Source organism: Peromyscus maniculatus, chromosome 9, assembly GCF_049852395.1.
Source record: "Peromyscus maniculatus bairdii isolate BWxNUB_F1_BW_parent chromosome 9, HU_Pman_BW_mat_3.1, whole genome shotgun sequence".
Lineage (NCBI taxonomy): Eukaryota > Metazoa > Chordata > Mammalia > Rodentia > Cricetidae > Peromyscus > Peromyscus maniculatus.
Genome location: NC_134860.1, coordinates 46,862,613 through 46,885,273, shown reverse-complemented (window position 1 = coordinate 46,885,273; position 22,661 = coordinate 46,862,613). Strand labels below are relative to the sequence as shown.

Genomic DNA, 22,661 nt, shown 5'->3' with positions numbered 1-22,661 from the left:
CTATATAGTTTCTTCAAAAAATTAAGATGTATACAGATTGTGGTATGTAATTGTATGGAATTTTAGACTACCCATAGAACCTATCCTAGAGAATGTAAGTTAAGAATGCCTGTGTAATGCAGGGTCCTGGGGCCATCACTAACTAGATTCTACTTTAAAATAAACTGTCCACTGAGAAAGAAATGCTCTTCATGATCTCTCATAAGAAACAATTCCTTCAGGTAACTATCTGAAAGAAATACAGCTCTCTGCATAATATAGAACATGGTTTTCATCTGTTGATACTTGAAGATCTTCGGATGCAGATAGAATGTGGATATAGTTTGTTGTACTTAAAGCTTGACTGTTATTTTCCTAGCATACAGTTAACCACCCCCAATAATTTTTTTTCATTCTCAACCCTGTACCATCATAAAGGATGAAGAGTAGTAGTTTTCTTAGTCACCCAAGAGTAGGACCCTTACTTAAGTGGATAAAATGTCTGGGTCAAGATTAGGTAGATGTTAATAGTTGGCTACATTCTGTATCCTGCTTTCCATTCTGACTTTTCTCCACCAGACTGTTACTGTTCATGCCTATATTTATCTTTTCTATTCCTTGGGGGGGTGGAGGGTTCTGAATGCTGAGGAGTGAACCCAAGCTCTCATACGTTTGACATGCCTCTAGCCAAGCCTGGAGTTGAATATATATCCTAATCAGATCTAATGTATTCACATAGATCAATATAGCCATTCTCTTGTGGGCTTTGGTATTTCTATATAGTGCTTTAACTGTGTAATCCTTCCTCACCTGCTTTTAGCATCTTCTTTCTTCAAATGATCAGTTGTAAAGGATCTCTCAAAATCCTTTTTCCTTGATGCTTAATACTTGAAAAGTTTTTAGTGTATTTTACGGTTTTCAGTTTGTAAAAATTGACAGTTATTCTCCTAGACTCATCTTTAAAGTGGAAATTCCATGGAGTCTCTCTGATAGTCAAAAGGGATTTATTCTAAGTTAACTCACAATATGTATAAGGGAGTTGGTCACAGGATCCAGGAGGGGTGGGGCACAGTCCAACACAGTTCTCTGGAGAACTCTGCCTTGATCTGCAGTACCAGCATCCAGCATCCAAGACCACAAGGTAGCCGAGAGAGTGAGTACTTACACATTCCAGGTCTTAAGGGTCCCCTTCAGCCATGCCTGGGGGGTGGGAGGGCAGGTACCTAGCAGTTACCTGCTGCCTACTAGGGGTAGTGCTTCAGGGGTAAAGCATAGACAATCACTCCTTCCTCTCCCCCTTTTGTCTAAGGAAGAAAGTTCTAACCTAACACAAAACCATATACAATAGGAATAATTATCAAGGAGAAATAAAGGGTATTGGCATAAACAAATGGAGCTACAATTAACGAGAGCAGCATCAAACAAGAGACACATACTAAAATCCAGAGACGTCTGGAGCATAGGTAAATGGCACTTACAGAGATCATTCCAAAAGGTGTCTGTCCTGAAGAACCTGAATCTAATACTTAACATGTTCTAGCTAAGATACAAGAAGATTGTAACTGTAACTATTAGTCTTCAATCCCATCAAAGACCTGAGAAGAAATATAATAATATCTGAGAAACTGGGAGATGGACGCAAGCACCTTTCAGGAGTCTTGCGAGAGTAGACAGAGACAGCTGGCAGCCTGGACAGTCACCTAGAGTTTCTTAGCATCGTTGGTGCATTCAAATTGGCTACAGGCCTAGAGTGTCTGACAGACCATTCAGAAGCAGGAATTTTGAAAGACCATCTTACTGTCTTAGACGGTAGAGTTCAGTAGTCACTTTTCCTTGTGTCTTGCTCATTCAGAAAGGACAGTATTCGTACTGTGAGCAGTCAAGGCAAGGGCAGTTCTTTGCCCAGTAGGCCATTTTGTGCCAAGAAAAAGACAAACTTCCAAATGGAAATGTCTTAGAAGCCCAGCATTCTCTCGGGATCAAATCAGTGCTGCCAGGAGCAATCATGTCTCATGTCAATAGAATTCTAAGTTATTTAAATGCCATATTCTCTAGGTCCATGAAGTGTTTGAAGATTACCTGTCCATCTGACCTATATATCTGCAAATCTGGACAACCTAACTAACATAACTATAGAGATGACAAGCATAGGTGACTATAAATATGTCTTATCTACCTAAATAACCTAAGAGCTAAGGCTTTATGTGAACAAGGTAGACAGTCTATAAGCAAATGTATAGTAAAAAGACAGTGACCTCAAAATTGTGACAATACACAAAACAGCTTAAGCAGAGGTAGGAATGTACGCAATATGACAGTAATTCTAAGTATGTCTCAATATAGAAAATATCCTAAACAGAGGTAGAACATACATATAGTATGACAAATATAATTTTACATTCATATCAATATATAAACATTTCAAATATGAGTAGAAATATATGTACATTACAACAAATATAGTTCTGTATTTGTATCAATATGCACATTATCTTAAATAGAAATATGAAAATAGTTTACATTTGTATCAATATACAAGTATCCATAAGAGTACAATTTACCTAAGGCTGATATTTTGCTAAATTAGTTTACTAGTATATACAATAATCTACCTTAATATCCTATACCTATCCATTCCCTGTTTTCTTTTCCTAAGGAGAATATTGAGTCCAATATTTTCTTCCACCCCCAACCCTATAACCATTATCCATAATCCTGAGAAACATGAAACATTTGGGAAAAGGAGCATCGTTTTCTTAGAATTGCTTCCTGCTGTTTTGGGGGCTATGGTATCTCTGTGGGGTCCTGGAAGAAAGCTCAGATAGTCAGGTCTCAGTTGGACTAACTGTAGATTCTGCAGCCAGTCTCAGAGTAATGGGTAAGGTTGTCTGAGATTCTGGCTAAAAGTGTGATATCATGGACCATCTTATCATGGAACTAATTTGGAGAGTTTTTAGTCCAAAGTTAATCACTGAGTATTGTTCATGGATACTGTGACTTCATTCTGGACTGGGTAGAGTTGTTGTGGGACCCCATCTTCCTTCTGGAGACTTCAGAGATTGCTATTAGAAAAGATTTGTTTTTTTACTGTGGAAAAACTTGAACATTTTCAATATCAAAATGGAAAACTTGGGATTTATATTGGATAGAGAAGGGATTCTTCAAAGGCAAGGAAAAGCATAGAAATAGAGTCTAGATAACAATGGTCCCTAAGTTATTGATTTTCTTCTGTTTCACACCAGTTGGCTCTTCTGATATGAGACAGGATCTCCTAATTTTTCTTTTAGTAATATGCTTGGATTTAGAAAAGGAGGGAGCCAAATTCCAGCTCCAAAGTCAGCTTGATTTATAATTGAATCAACTATTCTCGAGTTAAAGAGATATTGATGTCAGGCAGTGAGATATTACCCTGTAGAGTATATTGGTACCAGTAGGTTCTTTCCTTCTGCTGTAGACGTCTGGGTATCCAAGGCCTTATGATTTCTGGAAGATGGGTGTTTCTATTATCCTGTAAAGACAGAAAACAGAACCCTGCCCCAAATCTTGTTTGTTAAATTTTTCTTACAACTTGTAGAGATGTCACATCGGTGGATGAGCCTTTATTTCTCCTCATCAAGGGGTTTCTCCTGTTTGAATCAAATTTTCGGTAGAGTATGGGACTCTTAATCCAGGGTCATGGGTTCATGCCCCACATTGGGCGCCAGATAAAGTGGAAATTCCACGGAGTCTGTCTGATAGTCAAAAGGGATTTATTCTGAGTTAACTCGCAATATGTATAAGGGAGTTGGTCACAGGATCCAGGAGGGGTGGGACATGGTCCAATACAGTTCTCTGGAGAACTCTGCTTGGTCCTTAGTACCAGCATCCAGTATCCAAAACCACAAGGTAGCCAACAAGTCTTAAGCGGTCCCCCCTCTTCGGCCACAGGGCAGGTACCTAGCAGTTACCTGCTGCCTACTAGGGGTGGTGCTTCAGGAGTAAAGCACAGACAACCACCCCTACACATCTCTGAATCCTTTTATGGTCTCTTTCATTTTCCTAGTTTTAGAATAATTCATTTGTGGTTTTTGTCATTTGTAATTGCTATATCATCATATATGATCATTTAAAAAAAGTAAAGCTTTACATTGTGGTTCTTCACAGCCGCCAAGTGAACAAGTAAGGACAGTAACCTAACTTTGAGATTGGCTGGGTTGTTAGTGCCTCAGGTGGAACTTCTCCTTTAACAAAGGAATTAATGAGTCCATGTACATTTCCTAAATGAGAAATAGCAATCTCATCTGAATTGCTTACATTTATTTTTGTCACCTGGCATGTTTTCTTTCAGTATTCTCTTCCACAGTTTTTTTTCTTTTTTTTTTATTGTGGCATTTTACTTTTATGGTAGTTTTATATTTAAGAAAAGTTAGATAATATAGAGGGTCCCCATTCATTACTGCACCCACTTTCCCCCTTTGTATTGTCTTATATTATGTCAGATTTGTCATGATTATTGTACCTCATCATTGACTTTCTGTTTTTCAGGTTTTCAGAAGTAAAATCAAAAATTGCAAGTAAGTGCAATCTATTTATTAAGCACATCTTTAAAAAAGAAAAAAAACTCATATTTAAAAAAAAATAGCAACAGGTGAGAAAGTGGGAATGATACCATTGATCTATGCTATCCTATAGTTTGAGGCCTCTTTCCTCAAAATATTTCTGGGATATTCTAGTAGTACCTGTGTGTACTTTGATGTATCTTTCTATATTTTAAAATAATTGGGAGCATGTAGCTTTAGACTATCTATATTTAGCTTTACTATGTATTTTTAGAAATTGTGTTCATTTACATATCTCTGAACAGGGGTTTTTCTATTGTATTGGGAAGACATGAGCATTTCAATTCCTGTTTAGCTGTTTGATTCCTTGTATGATTATAGTTTGTTTTGGTGGGGGAGTTATTTTGTTTTCTTGAGATAAGGTCTCACTGTATATCCCTGGCTATCCTGGAATTCACTATGTAGAACAGGTTGGCCTTGAACTCACAGAGATCTATATGTCTGCTTCTGCCTCCTGAGTGCTGGTGGGAATAAAGGTGTGAACTACCACACCTGGCTTGTGCCAGTCTTTGGGTTGTCTTTTAAGCCATACCCATGCTTCTGGGGGGAAAATCCCTATATTTTTTTTAGCAGCCTTTACCTATGTTCACTGTTTGGTAAGCTATTTCTCAGAAAGCCAACGACCTGTTTTTCCAAGTCTTAGAATGAGGACTTGTATAGATATTTGGATTCCCTAGGAATATTTTTGATGACTATAAACTAGTCTAAGGTTCAAGTAGTAATTAAGAACTATAATAGCCTTGAGAATATGGTATTACATCAAGGACCACATACAATCTTAGGATAAAATTTGATATTTAATCGACTTATTCTCAGTAGAAGTATCAGCATTGGTAAAGGCATTCTAGTTCTCATACTTCCTAGCTTTAGATTAAAGATTAAGGATTTTTTTTCCTATATTTTGCCATCAAAGTTGACATCTGAAGGGTTTTATTTCTTTTCTTCTTTTTCCTCTCCTTTTTCTTTCATTCAAATATATAGTCATCTTTTGGTTTAAGTAATAATTATAAATGGCTATTATACTCTGAAGAGCTCAGCTATTTTTACCAGTTAGTAATTTTTGTGTCTTAAAATACAGATTTGTGTATGTCAGTATATTGTATGAGCTAGTTAGTATCACTGTTTGTAATCTCATGTTTTTGTAATTCTTCCAAGAAGACAGACCCATAGCCACTATAAATTTTGCAATATTTGTAGATTGAGATGGTTGTATGTAATTTATATACAGTTGGATGATTTCCTGTTTTTAGGTAAATACCATGATTTAGAATGCCAACTGATTCAGGAGTTTACTAGTGCCCAAAGAAGAGGGGAGATCTCCAGGATGAGAGAAGTAGCAGCAGTTTTACTTCATTTTAAGGTAAATGGTAAGATTTTCACTCAGGATTAGTCTTCAAGTTTCTGAAGATTTTATATTTTATGTCTCTTGATTTCCCCTAACTATTGTATAACTATATGACAGAATAATTTGGATTGATTTTTGTTAATTGTTACTTAATATTCAGTGATTTTCTGGTAATATTAATGCTATAACAAGCAGTTTATATAGTTAGAGAGAGAAAATCATGCCATCAGCCTTCTTGCTTATAGTACATCATTTTCAATTAAAAATATTTGTAAATAAGTAAAAAGTAGGAAAACCTGAATGTAAACATCTGATGGAAGATATGAACCAAAGAGTAGATTCACTGTAGCTAGAAATAGGGGTCTGAGAGATCTCGGGTGCTGAAGACAAATGTGTGGGTTATGGAGCTATCTTCCCGGAACCTGAGCTGGAGAGGAAAACCTCATTTGAAAAACCCTATTAATTTAATCAAAGAAGATAGGATAAGATACCCATTAAGTTACTAGCTAAGTTACTAGATGGTTCGATGCCTCTAATTTTATTTAAGTCTGATGACTGTTGATCATTCACTGGGATACAAGATATAGTTTTATTACATGTAACACTTTGTTGAGATTGTTATTATAATTAGAACCAGACCATAACATTGTTTCTTCTTTAACAGGGTTATTCCCATTGTATTGATGTTTATATAAAGCAGTGCCAGGAGGTAACTTTACAGTATACTTTTGAATTTTATTTTATACTAATTTGTATTTTGAAGCCATTTATAAGTAATATATTGACAATGTAAAATACCTCTGGCATTTAGGGTGCTTACTTGAGAAATGATATATTTGAAGATGCAGCAATACTCTGTCAGCGAGTGAACAAGCAAGTTGGAGATATCTTTAGTAATCCAGAAGCAGTACTGGCTAAACTTATTCAGAATGTGTTTGAAATCAAACTACAGGTAACTTCAAACAGTAATGAATTAAATAGTTCTTAGGGCAATGTGTTATTGATTTTTTTTTCTACAAAATTTTTCAAATTTATTTTCATTATTTTCAATCATGTGTGCACATGTGTATGTGTGTGTGTGTATTCATGCGTATGAGTGCAGGTGCCCACAGAAGCTAAAGGTGTTAGATTCCCCCTGGAGCTGGAGTTATTGGTAGTTATGAACCACCTAATGTGGGTGCTGGGAATTGAACTCGGGACCTTTGAAAGATTTTTTTTTAATTATTATTATTATTATTATTATTATTATTATTATTTGGTTAGCATTTCAGGAAATGGGTGTCATTATAGCAGCTTCGTATGTTCTTCTTTGTTCTTTGCCGCTTCCCTGCCCTGTCCCCCTCCTCCTCCAGGAAGTCCCTTTGTTTCCTCATGGAAGTCCCCTTCCGCTTTCACCCTCTTATCTCTTACCTCCTTAAGATCTCTTCCTACCTCCAGCCCCCTTTCTGGTTTACCTTCGACATACTCATAGAATTTTAAATCTAGGTTTCAAAGACGAGGAAGAATGTGATATTTGTGTTTTTATGTTTTGTTTATTTATTTAACATAATGATCTTGAGAAGTTATACAATTTAATATTTCCTTAACAGAATGTTACTTTAATTTTTAGAGTTTTGTGAAAGATCAGTTAGAAGAATGTAGGAAATCGGATGCTGAGCAGTATCTCAAAAGTCTCTATGATCTGTATACCAGGTATGTGGAGACAGGGCTAGCCTGGAACTCACTGTGAAGACCAGGCTGTCCTCAAGTTCACCAAGGTCTAGCTGCCTCTCCTCATGAATGCTAGCTTTCATGGCATGTGTGACCATGCCTTGCTGAGGTCTGTTGTTACTTATTAGATGATAATAATACATTTCATATTCTCTGTCTCTTTTAATAGAAAATGGGAAGTGTTCAGGTACTTTATCAGATAGCAGCATCCTGTTTTGCATTAAATTCTTGCCTGTATAGACTGGAGTTACAAAAGAGCAGAATTCTTACTGTACTAGCAAAAGACCTTGTTTAAACTGACTTAAGAATTTTATTTGTTATTTGTGAGCTAGTTTTTGTTGTTCTTAAGAATCAGTGCAGTTACATTTATCTGAAGTCCCATTGTTTTGGGAGAAAGTTCATCCTAACAACAGCAGCAACATTCTCTTCAACAGTGTGAAATAAAAACTTAGAAGTCAGTCCCCATGAACAGAGACAGAAGTGGTGAATAGACAGTAGAACTCTAAGAATCATGTGGGTTCCTTATGGGGGAAGGCTTTAGAACATACCTTAGGCTGCTCTCCGTTTTTGCTATTTCTATGTTAGTCATTGCTCCATGGCCTTTTTTCTAGGTTATCTCTACCACTTTATGTCAGTTTTCAAGGCTATAATATTATTTGTAATGTTTTTTTTTCTGTTCCATATATAACTTTGTAAGTTGCTTTCTATATCCTAAGTAGTCCCCCAACATTTAAGAAATGATTGTTTGATATAAATCATTAAAGTCCTATTATGAATATATAGGGTCTTTAATCTTGCTGCTGTATCTAAAATATATATTAATCTTTTCTCTCTTTTCCATGAAAAGAACCACCAGTCTTTCAAGCAAATTGATGGAGTTTAACTTAGGTACTGATAAACAGACTTTCTTGTCTAAGCTTATCAAGTCCATTTTCATTTCCTATTTGGAAAACTATATTGAAGTGGAGATTGGATATCTGAAAAGCAGAAGTGCTATGATTCTCCAGCGCTATTATGATTCAAAAAACCACCAAAAGAGATCCATTGGCACAGGAGGGTAGGTTTCTAAAAATTAAATATAGTTTAAAAACATTAAGAACATTAAGTTTGGGCAAAGTTAGTAAATATTAACTGTCATTAAGATTTTCTATGAACAGCTCTTCATACTGTATGTGCTATTGACCAAATCCTGCTTTCAAATGACACACTGAAATGACCTAAACTAACATGATTAAAATGTAAATCATATACTTCTCAATCAAAATAATATAAAGATAATACTAGTAATATAAAGTATTCTGTAGCTTAAGTTTCCTTCCAGTGTTAATTATTCTGGGTTATTAAGTATGAATCACATCCTTTATTATTGAAGCTGTAAAGAACAGAGCAAATATTTTACATTTTAGGCAGCACTGAATTGATGAGCTTTTTTGGTCATTTGTACATAAAACTATTAGATTTATACTTTAAAGTCTGAGATAATTTGCATATGAAAAGAAGAGAATTTGCTGTAAAGTTGATGACATTTAGTTGCTCAGATCATTTCCAGATGGGACCTAGCAGATCCTGCAAGTAGGACCAACCTCTATTGGTGTCTTGCAGACTTGTACACTTGTACACCCAGGCTGCTCTTGTTATGATTGGAGGTTATAATAATAAATAAAGATAATATCTGAATGGCTTTAGTAAAGGAGTGAAAATCTTGGGCTGGCAACATGGCTCAGCTGGTAAAAGTGCTTCTGATGTGAACCTTAATACCCAAGTTCCATCCTCAGAATCCACGGTAGGAAAACTGGCTCCTCAAAACTGCCTTCTGACCCATGTGCACCTGTACAAATGCATGCACACATACCTAATAAATTTTAAAAAGAAAAGTTCTTGAGATGTTTTCGTGCTAAATCAAAATCTTTTTATTTCAAAAAATAAAAACCTAAAGAGTAATCATAAGACTTCAAAAAATGAGTTCATAGTACCTGAGCTATATGTTCTAGTAGCAAAAGTAGTTTAGCCTAGAGATGTCAACATAAGTGTTCTAGGTGATCCCTAGTCACTAAGAAATGCTCAGTTGTACTTAATAGATCTAGTTTAATATAGTGAAGACATGAGCCATATATTTAAATGGTTGTGTTTTTAAAAAAAAGCACTAAAATTTTTAAGTTTTCTTTGTATGTAAGACTACTTTTAGTTATTTGTTATTTAGAATAGCTTCTTGAGTTGAAATTCCAAAGCTGTAAAATATCTTTAAAGACCATAACTTTAGAGACTGGAGACATGGCTCAGTGAGTAAGAGCATTTGCTATTCAGTCATAATGACATGAGTTCAAATCCTTAGCATCTATATAAAAAGCCAGATGTAGCCATATACACAACTATATTGTCAGCACTGGGTGGAGCGAGCAGGCAGGTGGACCCTTAGGGTTTACTGATTGTTAGCCCAGCTTCAGATGCAACAAGAGACCCCTTCTTAAGGAATAGGGTAAACAATGATCAAGGTCAGACTTCTGACATCTTCATCTGGCTTCTTTGTGAGCAAACAGGTGCATGCACCCAGACACACTTGTGCACATACACTCCAAAGCTATCCTTTTTTGATAAAAGTGATTAAAAATGAGTTTTTGTAATTAGCATTTCAGTGTCTTGTTTATTGGCTTACTTTGGTTTTTTTTAAATATGCATTAAAGTTGAGAGTATTTGCAGTTAAAACCTAAATATAGTAAACTTCTTTTTTCATTTGTCTTTTTGATGTACTAGTATTCAAGATTTGAAAGAAAGGATTAGACAACGTACCAACTTACCACTGGGGCCAAGTATTGATACGCATGGGGAAACTTTCCTATCTCAAGAAGTGGTAGTTAATCTTTTACAAGAAACCAAACAAGCCTTTGAAAGATGTCATAGGGTAAGAATAATAAATTGATTTTTTTAAGCTATAGTTGTGTATTTTAGGTTTTGTCTCATTTATAGAAAGATATAAATGTACTTCCTCATTAGGACCAATTAATTTTTTAATATTAATTTTTAATTGACACAGTTTATACAAATTGCATGTACTTATAGGTACCATGTGAAGTTTTGATAAAAGTGTACATTGAGTAATATTCAAATCAGGATGAGCATATGTATCCTCAAATATTCATCATCTCTTTGTGGAAAAGCATTCAAAATCTATTCTAGCATTTAAAAATATAGAGTACATTGTTAATCTGTTGTCATCCTACTGGTGCAGTAGAATACCAAATTATTTCTCTTCCCTATTGACCAACTTTTTCTCATCACTCTCTACCTCTTTCCAGTCTCTCCTCAGCTGCTAGTGACCATATTCTACTCTTTTTTTTTTTTTTTTTTTTTTTTTTTTTGGTTTTTTCGAGACAGGGTTTCTCTGTGTAGCTTTGCGCCTTTCCTGGAACTCACTTGGTAGCCCAGGCTGGCCTCGAACTCACAGAGATCCGCCTTCCTCTGCCTCCCGAGTGCTGGGATTAAAGGCGTGCGCCACCAACGCCCGGCTCCATATTCTACTCTTAATGTCTATGAAATTCCCTTGTTTGGTTTTGGTCTATGAGTGAAATCTGGCAGTATTTGGTAGTGATAAATTTTCTTAGTGTTTGTTTGGAAATGTCTCTTACCTCTCATCGTGTCTCCAGGCTAGTTTTGCTGGGTATAGTGTAAAATTAAAATCACATTTCAGTACAAATAAAATATCACCATATTTCCCCTTTTCTATTTTAATAAAAAGAAAAAAGACAAAAGGTTATAACTAACAAAAGAAAAACTATATACAAAAGTACAATAACTATATACAATATATACAAGTAACAAATACCTAAACGATGTCTAGTCCATTTGTATTTGACAAATCAGATAAAATAATTCCCTTATCTATCCTATTTTAGTAAGTTCAAAATGTATCTAATTTACTTTTTATCCTAATTAATCTTTAACTATAACTAACTAATCTTCAACTCCCTCAGAGACCCAAGAAGGAAATAATACTAGCTCACAAAAATAAAAACAGGAAGTGCACAAAAGCAACTTCCAAAAATTTTGTGAGTTGACAGAAACAGTCAGCTGTCTGGACAGTCACCTGAGGTTTCTCAGCAGTGTTGGGGCATCATCTTTAGCCTATAGGCTTATCGTATCTGACAGACTCATTTGTGAAGTAGGTTGTACACAAGGTCAACAGTTTAACCTCACATTGGGTGAGAGCAGTCCATGTACCAGAAACACCTGAATTCCACTAGTGTCATGTCATGATTCAGGATTTTAAATTCTGGAAATTGTTGATGGTTTTTGAATTCAGCTGTCCATTCTTCTTGGCTGTGTATATATGGCTTCATCTCAGCATCCCCTTTTTCTCTACATCTCTCTATTAAATGCCAGTCTACTATTGAGAGGCGTGAGCTTTCAGTTGTTGTTCCATTGTACAACAGAAGCCATCGGCCCACTGCCTGTTCAGCTGCCTTCAAAGAAAGGGGCACTGTATCTTTTCCAGATTGTGAAGGCCACTTCAGGGATGGTGCCATATTGTCCTGGCCTCAGAAGATGCCTTTTGATAAAGCCATAACCACACTTGTTTTGGCAGGAATCGGTAGTCCTTTGTTTCGTGTTCTGTCTGTCCATTTTGTCCTGTTGATTTGAGGATACTTTGTTGTCCAGTGGCTAACTTTTGCCATAATGAAAGTTAACTCTATATGCAGTTTCTTCAATGCCCATATTTTCTCTGAAGTAGATTGGTACTGCCAGGAGCCGATATGTCTCAAAAAAGAAAAATTTCTAAGTTATTAAAACATTTTAAATGCCATATTCGGTAGATCTCTGAAGGGTTTGAAGATGACCTGTCTAAAATATATCTGCTCAATTTTTAAAACATATCTAATATGACTACAATTTCTATTGTAATGTCTAACTACTTTTATTTCTTTATATCTTAATAGTTGGTAATAATGTAAAGTATTTAAAATTAGTAATTGTCTTTTTTTTCTTTATGACTTACCAAATCTGCGTAGAACAGTAGAAATCTGAGCGAATTTCAAAAGAGCCACCTAGTGTCCTAGGTGTGAATCCAGAGAGAGAGAGAGAGAGAGAGAGAGAGAGAGAGAGAGAGAGAGAGAGAGAGAAACAGAGAGACAGAGAGAAAGCGAAAGCGAAAGTGAAAGTGAAAGCGTAGCTGGCTAAAGCTTAAATCCAGCCACTTGTTCCCTCTTGAGCCGAGTCAAGGCTTGGCTTTACAGGCAGGGGCCCTGTTTAGCAGGGCAGGCCTGAGTTGTTTGTAGCACTGGCTTTAAGCAAGCAGCTCACAGTCCGGCCTGAGCCCAAGCAGACCTGGGCCAGGGCTAGGGAGCCGGCTGCTCCGGCTAGGGAGCCGGCCCCAAGCAGTTTTTAATGGATTCTTGTCACGTTGGGCGCCAGATGTAGATGTAACCAATCGTCTTTTTAAAATAAGAAACACAGAGCCAATGTAAAAGAGAAAGCCGAGAGGTCAGAGCTCAGAGATAAAATCTTACCTCCTGCAGTGCTCCTAGCTTCCCCAGAGAGAGCTACTTCCTGTTTGTCTGTGTTTAAATAGTTTTTTTATTCTGCCTTTTCATTGGTTGTAAACCCAACCACATGACTGCCTCATCACTGCCTGTAAGTACCGCCCTCCAGGTCTTAAAGGCGTATGTCTCCAATACTGGCTGTATCCCTGAACACACAGAAATCTACCTAGCTCTTCTAACCACCATGCTCTTGCTATGGCTCTAATAGCTCTGACCCCAGGGCAACTTTATTTATTAACATAAAATTAAAATCACATTTCAGTACAAATAAAATATCACCACAGTATAGTATTCCTGTTGGTTAGCTTTGCTGGGTATAATATTCCTGTTGGCAGACTTTTGTTTTTAGGTTTTTGTTTTGCTTTGTTTATCTTCTTTCTTCCTTCTTCAATATGTGAATATCTCATCTCAGTCTCTTCTGGATGTTAAAGTTCTGCAATTCTCCAGTTGAGTGATGAGTGGCTGAGTGGAATTAAAAAAAAAAAAAGATTCCGATACATACTACTGGAAGGCAACAAAAAAGCCAAATTTCACCTCTAAGGACAGGTGTACACTATCGATCCCTTTACATGTACATGCTATTTGTTCCCTTTTTTTCTTGTTTCTTTCAGAATCTTATCTTTAACCTTTGACTTGGTTATAATGGATCTTGAAGTATAAACTCTCCATTCTTATTTTCTTGTCCTTCTTGAACCCTAGTAGCCCCAAAATTTTCTCTTTTAATGCTTTCCTATAGTTCCTGCAATCTTTAGATATTCTTACTCCTTTTTTCTTTTCCTTATATGTATACTTAAAATAGTCTGGTTTGGGAGATAGCTGATTCTTCTTGTTTCTGCCATTGATGCTTCTATTACATTTTCCATTCTACTTACCGTGCTTTTAGCTCCAGGATGTTTTGGTTTTATAAATTATTTCAACTTTCTTTGGCAAATTGCAGAATTATTTGCATATATTTTCTTGAGGTTCCTAGAATTTCTTTAAAACATTTACTTTGAGTTTTTTGTCTTGAGAGATCACACACTTTGCGTGGTTCTGATGCCTTACTTTGTTCATTTTTGGGACCCTGAAACCTCTGGGTGCTTGTTGGCCTGCAGCAGTGTCTGCATATTGGATGTTTAGATGTTTATTACCATCATAGTAACCTGCCCTTGTTTTGTTTTATACTCATTGTTCCACAGTAATCTGTTTATTATTTTCACCAAGACCTTGGTCACTGTTCTTGTTTTAGCACTAGATGGCACCCTGAGTCTAGATTGTTGCCAACTCTGTGGTTCTCTTGCTGTCATCATGTCAACACTAGAGAGTGCCTTCAGCCTGAGTCTGTCACAGATCCACAGTCATCCTATAAAGCTGACATTGGCTTGATAGCAGGAAAGACCTAGACATTAGGAGCTCCATAGAAAGGTAGATAATGCTGTTTATGCATCTTTCTACTGAGCCAAGGTAGCCCCAAAAGTTGTTTCTACAGTTATTGACCTGTGTTCAGCACTTCAGGGTTCTTGCCCAGCACTCCGCAGCCTTGCTATGGGAGGTCTGGTTTATACCTCCGGAGAAATGATTTGCATCCATCTGTCTTCTTTTTCCAAATGAAGTTACTCTGTCTTTGCTGTCACTGATACCGTAATACTTGGTCTTACCCAGAGCTCATAGTCCATCAGAATGAGTACAGCACAGAGATAGGACAAAGTCTCATACTGTTGTGGTCTGCACAGAACTATGGTCTGTTTGTGGCCAGGAAGGCCTGGCATTCAGTTCTGAGGAAAACTGTGTGCTTAGTTTCCTGTCCTTCCTTTAGCAGATGAAGTCTTTTACACATTGTGTTGTTCAGGTCTTGAGTAGCATGGTAAAAACGATCCCTTGGTTGCCATGACTCATCCTAAGCTGACCTGTGACTGAGACTTGTGGCTGAAGGGCCTGGGATTATCCTAGAGGTTTACTCAAGGCCCAAGCTGCAGCTGATAGTGATGTGGCCTGAGCACAAGTCTGTCTTGTTGCACATTTCTGCTTAGCACTGAGGCCAGTCCAGAGGCTCCATCCATAGACTTTGACTTGGGGCAGTAGTAGTGAGACTTTGCCTGTTACTGTATTTTATAATATGTTTTAGTAGCTAATCTAGATACTTCAAGTATTATATATTAATTCATTTAATCATCATAAAGACCCAGTGAGATGACTCTTACACTTTTATAGTGAAAACCATAGCTCTTAAATACTGGAATTAAGAACTGAGGAAAACTTAGTATTTCACTTACATGCATATTTATCACTTATGCATTTTGAATGTCAATAAATTAATATACAAATTGGTAGGAATATTCAAAGAATATACATATATAACAAAGTATAAATTACATATTAATAAGAAAGTAAATTAGGAATGATGCCATTTAATTTTTATTAAGGTGGCATAAACTAAGAACTATGATATTGTTATGTGTTGGTAACAAAGTGAGGTAAAAAACACTTTCATATACTACCAGTGACTTGGAAAATTGTTACAGTGAGAACTGGCACTGCAGCTCAGTGTTAGAGTCTAGCATGTGAGATTCTTGGTTCAATCCTCAGTAATGCTGAGGGTTGGGGGGAATTGCAATAGTTACTTGGAAGAATAATTTGTCAGGTTTTTAAAAATTCTTATTTGCATGTGGTAATCTAATTACAGCATTCTTTATTATGACAAAAAAAAAAACCTAGAAGTAAACACATGAAAAAGAGAGAACTAATGGCATTGTTCACACACTAGAAAACTATACCAATTTAAACGAATCAGCTAGAATTATACCAATCAGCATGAATTAATCTCCAAAATACTTGGCAGTGGTATGGTCATAGGGTATTTCTTCTTAAGAAACAACTAGACTAGTAGAGTGTGCAGTGCTAGCTTAGGCTTTTTTTTTTCTGTCTTTTATTTATTTATTTATTTATTTATTTATTTATTTATTTATTTATTTATTTATTTTTCGAGATAGGGCTTCTCTGTGTAGTTTTGGTGGCTGTCCTGGATCTCGCTCTGTAGCCCAGGCTGGCCTTGAACACACAGAGATCCGCTTGGCTCTGCCTCCTGAGTGCTGGGATTAAAGGCATTAGCTTCACACTGGACATCTTTTCATGTGTTTGTCATCTGGACATCCTCTTTAATGAAGTGTTTTATTCATCTTTAGTGCATTTTTAAAGTCGGGTTATCTTTTGAACACTTTTTAAGTTCTATAATCTGGTTATAGTTTGTTAATCAGATATATGATTTTGCAATTTAATATTTCAAAGTATAGAAGTTCTTAATTTAGATAAAATGCATTTTAACACATCTGTTGTGAATGGTACATTTTTGTATTGCAGATACATCTTTGTGGAACTAAGAGTTACAGGAATTGCCTTTTAGATTTTCTAGTAGTTTTATAATCTGCAGTTTTGCTTATCAAGCCTATAGTCAGCTCTGAATTAATTTAGAAATCTCATATAATCATGTATGGATTGAAGTTTATATTTTTTACAATTAGGTTTCCATTTATTTTTGCCATCATTTATTGAAGACTTCTTTCTCTAAAAAATTACTTTCTACTTTGGTTGAAATCATTTGACTGCTTATTTATGGTTTGTTTTAATCTCTGTTCTGTATTATATATCTTTCATGTCAATATCATGCTGTTTTAACTGTAATGGCACAGGAGGCCTTGAGTCAGGGAGTATGGCCTTTGACATTTTCATATACACTATTTTGTATTTCATATATGTCTAATAGCTTATTAGTTTCTCTCATGGGAAAGTCTGGTTTTGATTGGAATGACAGTGAATCTTTGATTCTACTTGGGAAGAATTGATATATTTTTTATTACTATAATATGAAAGCATTTTCAATTTGGCAGGCCTATAATCCCAGCACAAGAGAGACTGATGCTGAAGGATTCTATGAGTTCAAGGCCAGTCAGGCTACATTGTGAGGTATAGGCCAGCTTGGTCTACAAAGTGAAATCTTGTCTCAAAAAAACAAAAAATTAAATGTAATTTTTAAGTTTACTTAATTTCAAGTTTAACTTGGTATATGGAAGTATGTAGTTGGGTCTTTACATGTTAGGTTTACTATTCAATAATCTTTTTTGTAGAATTTGTTAGACCTTCTACATAGACTTATGTTATTTTGGGCTGGAGAGATGGCTCAGCCGTTAAAGGCTAGGCTCACAACCAAAAATATAAGACATGTTATTTTACCATTAAGAAAGCTTTACTGACTCCTTTCCATATAGATGCGTTTTGTTGTTGTTTTTGTTCTTGTGCCTTGTTGTTCTGACTAGAGTTCCAGTACAGTGTGGAATGAAAATAGGCGCAGAGAACAAACACTTGTTATTATACCTGGCCATTGGAGTACAGCATTTTGTCTTTGACCACTTAATGTGATGGGGACTATAGGTTTTTCATGAATACTATCTTTGAACTTGAGGAAAGTCTTTTTTTTTTTTTTCATTTATTTATTTTTGTTGTATGAGCATTGATTGGTGTTTGCCTTCATGTATATCTGTGTGAGGATGTCAGATCCTCTGGAACTAGAGTTATAGACAGTTGCTGCTGTCTGGAGCCTGGGAATTGAACTTGAATCCTCTAGAAAAGCAGCCCGCATTCTTAACTGCTGAACCATTTCTCCAGCAAGATATGTATACCGGTTTATTAAAGTGGCATATTAAGTTTAAGTATTATTAGATCCCAATACTTGGGAAGTAGAGGTGGGAGATCTTGAGTTCAGGGTTATCGTTGGCTGCATGATGAGTTTGAAGCCAGCCTTGGCCACAGGAGACTGTATCACACAGATAAACAAACAAATGAAATAAAACAAAAGATTTTTTGTTACTTTTTGTTAAATGTTTTCTTTTTTCTTTTGGGAGAATCATGTTAACTGTGCATTCCTTTAATAAATCCCGGCTGGTCATCACTAGCCATTTTCTTATTGTCCTAGTTATAAATTGTTGGATAGGGTTGCCAAATTAAAACAAAACAAAACAAAAAAACCAGAAACAAAACTTTTTTTTGTTTTTAACTTCCTTTGTTTATTGTGTCAGGGCACACATTTTGGAGGTCAGAGGAAAACATGAGGAAGTGGGATCTTTGTCTACAAAGTAGGTTCCAGGAATTAAGTCACGTTATCAGGCTTGGCAGCCAACTACTCTCTGAGCCATCTTGCTGGCCCATATGAACTAAATTTTGTTGTGAATTTTTGCATCAGTGTTTATGAAGGATATTGGCCCTTAATGTCTTTGTCTTGTTTTAATAATGAAGGTAATGCTGTACCCATAGGATGATATGCTAAGTACTTCTGCCTCCCCTTCCAATTGTTTATGGGTTTAGATGATGGTCTTTCTGTCTTAAACGTTTGCCGTAACTCACAAGGAAAATTACTTGGGGCTGTGGTTTTGTTTGTAAAGATTTTTAACTAAAAATTCAGCCTACTTAATGCATGCAGAAATACTCAGGTAATATAATTTTAAGTGAGTTTTGGCAGTTTTGTTTGTTTTTAAAACAGGGTCTGTCTTACTATGTAGACCAAGCTGACCTCAACTCACAGAGATTCATCCACCTGCTTCTCCCTCTCAGTTACTGGGATTAAAGGTGTACTACACCAATACATCAGCCTATTTGTATCTTTTAAAGACTTTCATTTATCACCAAAATTGTATTATTGGGATAAAGTTATTCATGACCTTTTTCTTTTTTTTTCTTTTTTTCTTTCTTTTTTTTTTTTTTGGTTTTTCGAGACAAGGTTTCTCTGTGTAGCCTTGCGCCTTTCCTGGATCTCGCTCTGTAGACCAGGCTGGCCTCAAACTCACAAAGATCCGCCTGCCTCTGCCTCCCGAGTGCTGGGATTAAAGACGTGCGCCGCCACCACCGCCCAGCATGACCTTTTTCTTACTGTCTTATAACTTTTTGTAGAAACTGTTGTAATAATTGCCTATTTTATTCCCAACGTCAGTATTTGTTTCCCAATTTTTTTTTCCAAACAAATCTTGATAAAGGTATATTATTTTTACTGATTTTCCCCCAAGAACCACTTTTTGGTTTCATTAATCTCTCTCTCTCTCTCTCTCTCTCTCTCTCTCTCTCTCTCTCTCTCTCTCTCTCTCTCTCTTTCTCTCTCTAAATATCTCTGATTTCTGTTCTTTTTTTTTTTTTTAAGACAGACCTGCTCTGTGTAGCCCTGTGTGTCCTGGAACTCACTCTGTAGCCCAGGCTGGCCTCAAACTCAGAGATCCACCTGCCTCTGCCTCCCGAGTGCTGGGATTAAAGGTGTGTGCCACCACTGCTCTGATTTCTATTCCTTATTGTTTCCTTCCTTCAATGTAGGTGCTATATGCCCCTTTCCTAGTTGTTTGTTTGTCTTGGTTTGGTTTTTTTATGTAAAAGCTGAGTTTGTTGACCTTTTCCAGTGTGTGCATTTACTTACCTTATTCTCAAGTACTGCATTCGCTGAAACTAAGTTTTTTAGTATTTTAATTCATTTCAAAATACTCTTTAATTTCTCTTTGATTTTTTTTTCTTGTCCTAGAGTGATTGTGAAGTTGTGTTATTTGGATTTTAGATTTTATACCATTGTAGTTAGTGGGCAAACTTTGCATTATGATGTCAATCCTTTTTAAATTTATTGAGATGCAACATACAGCCCATATTGATGGTTTTCTGTATACATGAGAGAATGTGTACCTTCACATTGTTGGCTGAGTATTCTATAAATGTCAGATCTTATTCATTGATGTCTTCTTTAATTTTTTATCAATTTTCTGCTTATTCTATATGTTATACATGGATTTGGGGCTATATGCAGGAGAAAGGTGAACTCTTAGGCTTAGTTTTTATGATTTGTGATGGAGGTGAGGGCACCTGTTGAGCATCAGAAACAAAAGAAAAGGAGTAGAGAGATTAGTAAGAGTGAAAGGTTGGCGTAGCGATTAAGAAGTCTAGTACCAAATGGGGATATTGAATCACTGGGGTTTTAAAGTGGTTTATGGAATTCTTTATAAACTCAGTTATAAGTCAGGCTCTCGTTATTACGTTAGGGTTGAGTGTCCTTGGTTTGAAAATACAGAATCTTTCACACTCCAAAATATAAAATTCTTGATCACTAATATGGTGGCACATTGGAAAGTTCTACTCATAGCCTTAAGGTTAGGTTTTTAGTAAAAAATACTGTATTAAGTTGTCCTTGGACTGTTTATATAAGGTATTTATAAAACAAACGAATTTTATGATTAGACTTGAGTCTCTTAAGATACCTCATTATTTCAAAATCCAAGAAGTCCAAAATCTCTAGCACTTCTAGGCCTAACTCTTTTGCATAAGGAATTCTCACCTGTAGCATTACCCTGAAAGTCATGTGAATAGATCCTGTAAGTAGCTTTGACAGAGGCAGAAAGCAATTTATAATTAATAGAAAGCAGTTCAAAGAAGTTGAGAATAATTTCCTTTTAAGAACAATTCATTTTTCTCAACATAACTACTAATAATTCTTTAGTCTAGCAACAGCAACATTGAAGTGAAAATTGTGAGCTTAGTGCAAATCAGGTTCTGTGTTACAAACACTTTGCAATTTTCCTGTTTTATTCGAACCTTAAGACTAAAGTGAAATACTGTCAATGTTAGACTATCGTATAAATGAAGAAAATGAGATGTAGGGAAGCTCAGTAACATTCTAAAGTCTTGCTCCACCAGATGTGATGAGTTAAAATTTGATTTCTTATATTTTACTATGAATATTAATTGATTTCATATCCTAATTCCATGAGAATCTTTACAGTTTTGTTTTGAGTTTTACTAGAACAACCCTCTTTGTTAGTGGCTCTCAAACTTCTTTCACTGTGATCACCATAGTTAAAAATGCATCTCACATGGAAGCAGAGTATGCATGTGTGTGTGTGTGTGTGTGTCTGTCTGTCTGTCTGTCTGTCTGTCTGTCTGTGTCTCTTGAAAGTATAATTGGATTTCACTCATGGATTACATACAATCTAGATTTGAAAAAACACTGCTCTAGATCAGGAGAGTTACAGACCAATCCAGAGCCTTATAACTGTTTTGTGGACAGTGAGAGGGGAACACTGACATTTTGTTACCTGAAATAGTGTTCTACACAAAAGGGATTGCTTTATTAAGAGTTGGCTTTTTAAAAATATAGATTTGAAGAGTAATACTGTTTTTGCTTGTTTTTAAAGCTGTCTGATCCTTCTGATTTACCAAGGAATGCCTTTAGAATTTTTACCATTCTTGTGGAATTTTTATGTATTGAGCATATTGATTATGCATTAGAAACGGGGCTTGCTGGTAAGTATACTTATACTATACTTTCTTTTTAAACGCCTTTGGTCCTGTTTGGTTGACCAGTACTCTTAATGCTGTTTTGTATATGACTTCTATGTGATAAATTCAGTTCAATACAATGTATTTAGAGCTTATATAATACTAGGATGTGTGAGGTGCTGGAAACTAAACATAGGCATAATTCTCTCATATTGTTTACATCCAGTGGAGTAAGGCCATAGACTACAAAACACAGCACAATATATTGGCAGAATTTATAACAATGCTCTATGCTATAAAATGTCAAGAAGCATACATAGAGATAAGAATAATTCTGCTTAGGAATTAAGTAACAAAATTTAGAGAGAAAATATTTAAAAATAAATTTGGAAAGGAATAAATTTATATTAAATTTTTTGGCCTTGTTCTTTTGGGTTTACTACCTGACCCCATGACCTGTTAAGTGAGTATCTCAGATTTAACATTTCAAAAATGAAACTCTTCAGCTAGGCATGGTGGTTCACGCCTGCAATCCCAGCATGCAGGAGGCCAAGGCAGAGGTCACTATTAGTTTGAGGTCAGCCTAGACTATATAATGATTTCTGAATAACCTAAAATAACAAAGCAAACAGATTGTCTTCCTCCAACACTGTTCTCCCAAGATTTTAAGGAAGTAGTTATTTACCAAACCCAGAAAGTGCTTAACCTTCCTGTTTTCATTGCTGATAGCCAGTTCATCAGCAAATCCTGTCAGTATACATCCAAATATAGCTTGTTTATCTACTTTGCTTCATCTACTGATGTAACGCCACCTTAAACACTGTCATCTCCTAACTGGTTCCTGTGTCCATTCTTGCCTTCCTAAGTTACTGTGTAATAGCCAGCTTTATTCTTATTTTCTTGTTGAAGACTCCTTAGTGGTTATTACTCTTGAGGGAAATTAAAAACAAACTGCTTAGAACAACGCGATCTGTGGTGTGTTCCACATGTTCCTCACTATGCTTCATTTGCCTTGGCTCTTTACACTTGTCTTTTAACCTGACCTCAACTAAGATGTCGCCTTTTCAGAGACACTTGTGCTGATCACCTCACATAAAGTGCTCCTGTTGCAGCGTAGTTATCCATTATTCATTATTAAATTTACTTTTTATAATAATACCACAATGACATTTCTATTTGTTAATGTCTGTCTCCTGTCAGTATTCTTTCATTTAGCACATATTT

General features: G+C 35.9%; 1 protein-coding gene across 3 annotated transcripts in view; it reads left to right on the top strand.

Annotated features, from left to right (window-relative positions):
• The window catches only part of Exoc5 (exocyst complex component 5), a 56,302-nt gene that overhangs the window by 23,261 nt on the left and 10,380 nt on the right, over nt 1–22,661 (top strand). For all 3 annotated transcript variants that reach the window (XM_076544891.1, XM_076544892.1, XM_042284758.2), the window contains exons 6-13: nt 4,504–4,532; nt 5,828–5,937; nt 6,587–6,631; nt 6,734–6,874; nt 7,532–7,614; nt 8,480–8,689; nt 10,384–10,531; nt 21,353–21,461. In XM_076544891.1, the coding sequence (XP_076401006.1) occupies nt 4,504–4,532; nt 5,828–5,937; nt 6,587–6,631; nt 6,734–6,874; nt 7,532–7,614; nt 8,480–8,689; nt 10,384–10,531; nt 21,353–21,461 (875 nt within the window). The remainder of the gene's footprint in view (nt 1–4,503; nt 4,533–5,827; nt 5,938–6,586; nt 6,632–6,733; nt 6,875–7,531; nt 7,615–8,479; nt 8,690–10,383; nt 10,532–21,352; nt 21,462–22,661) is intronic.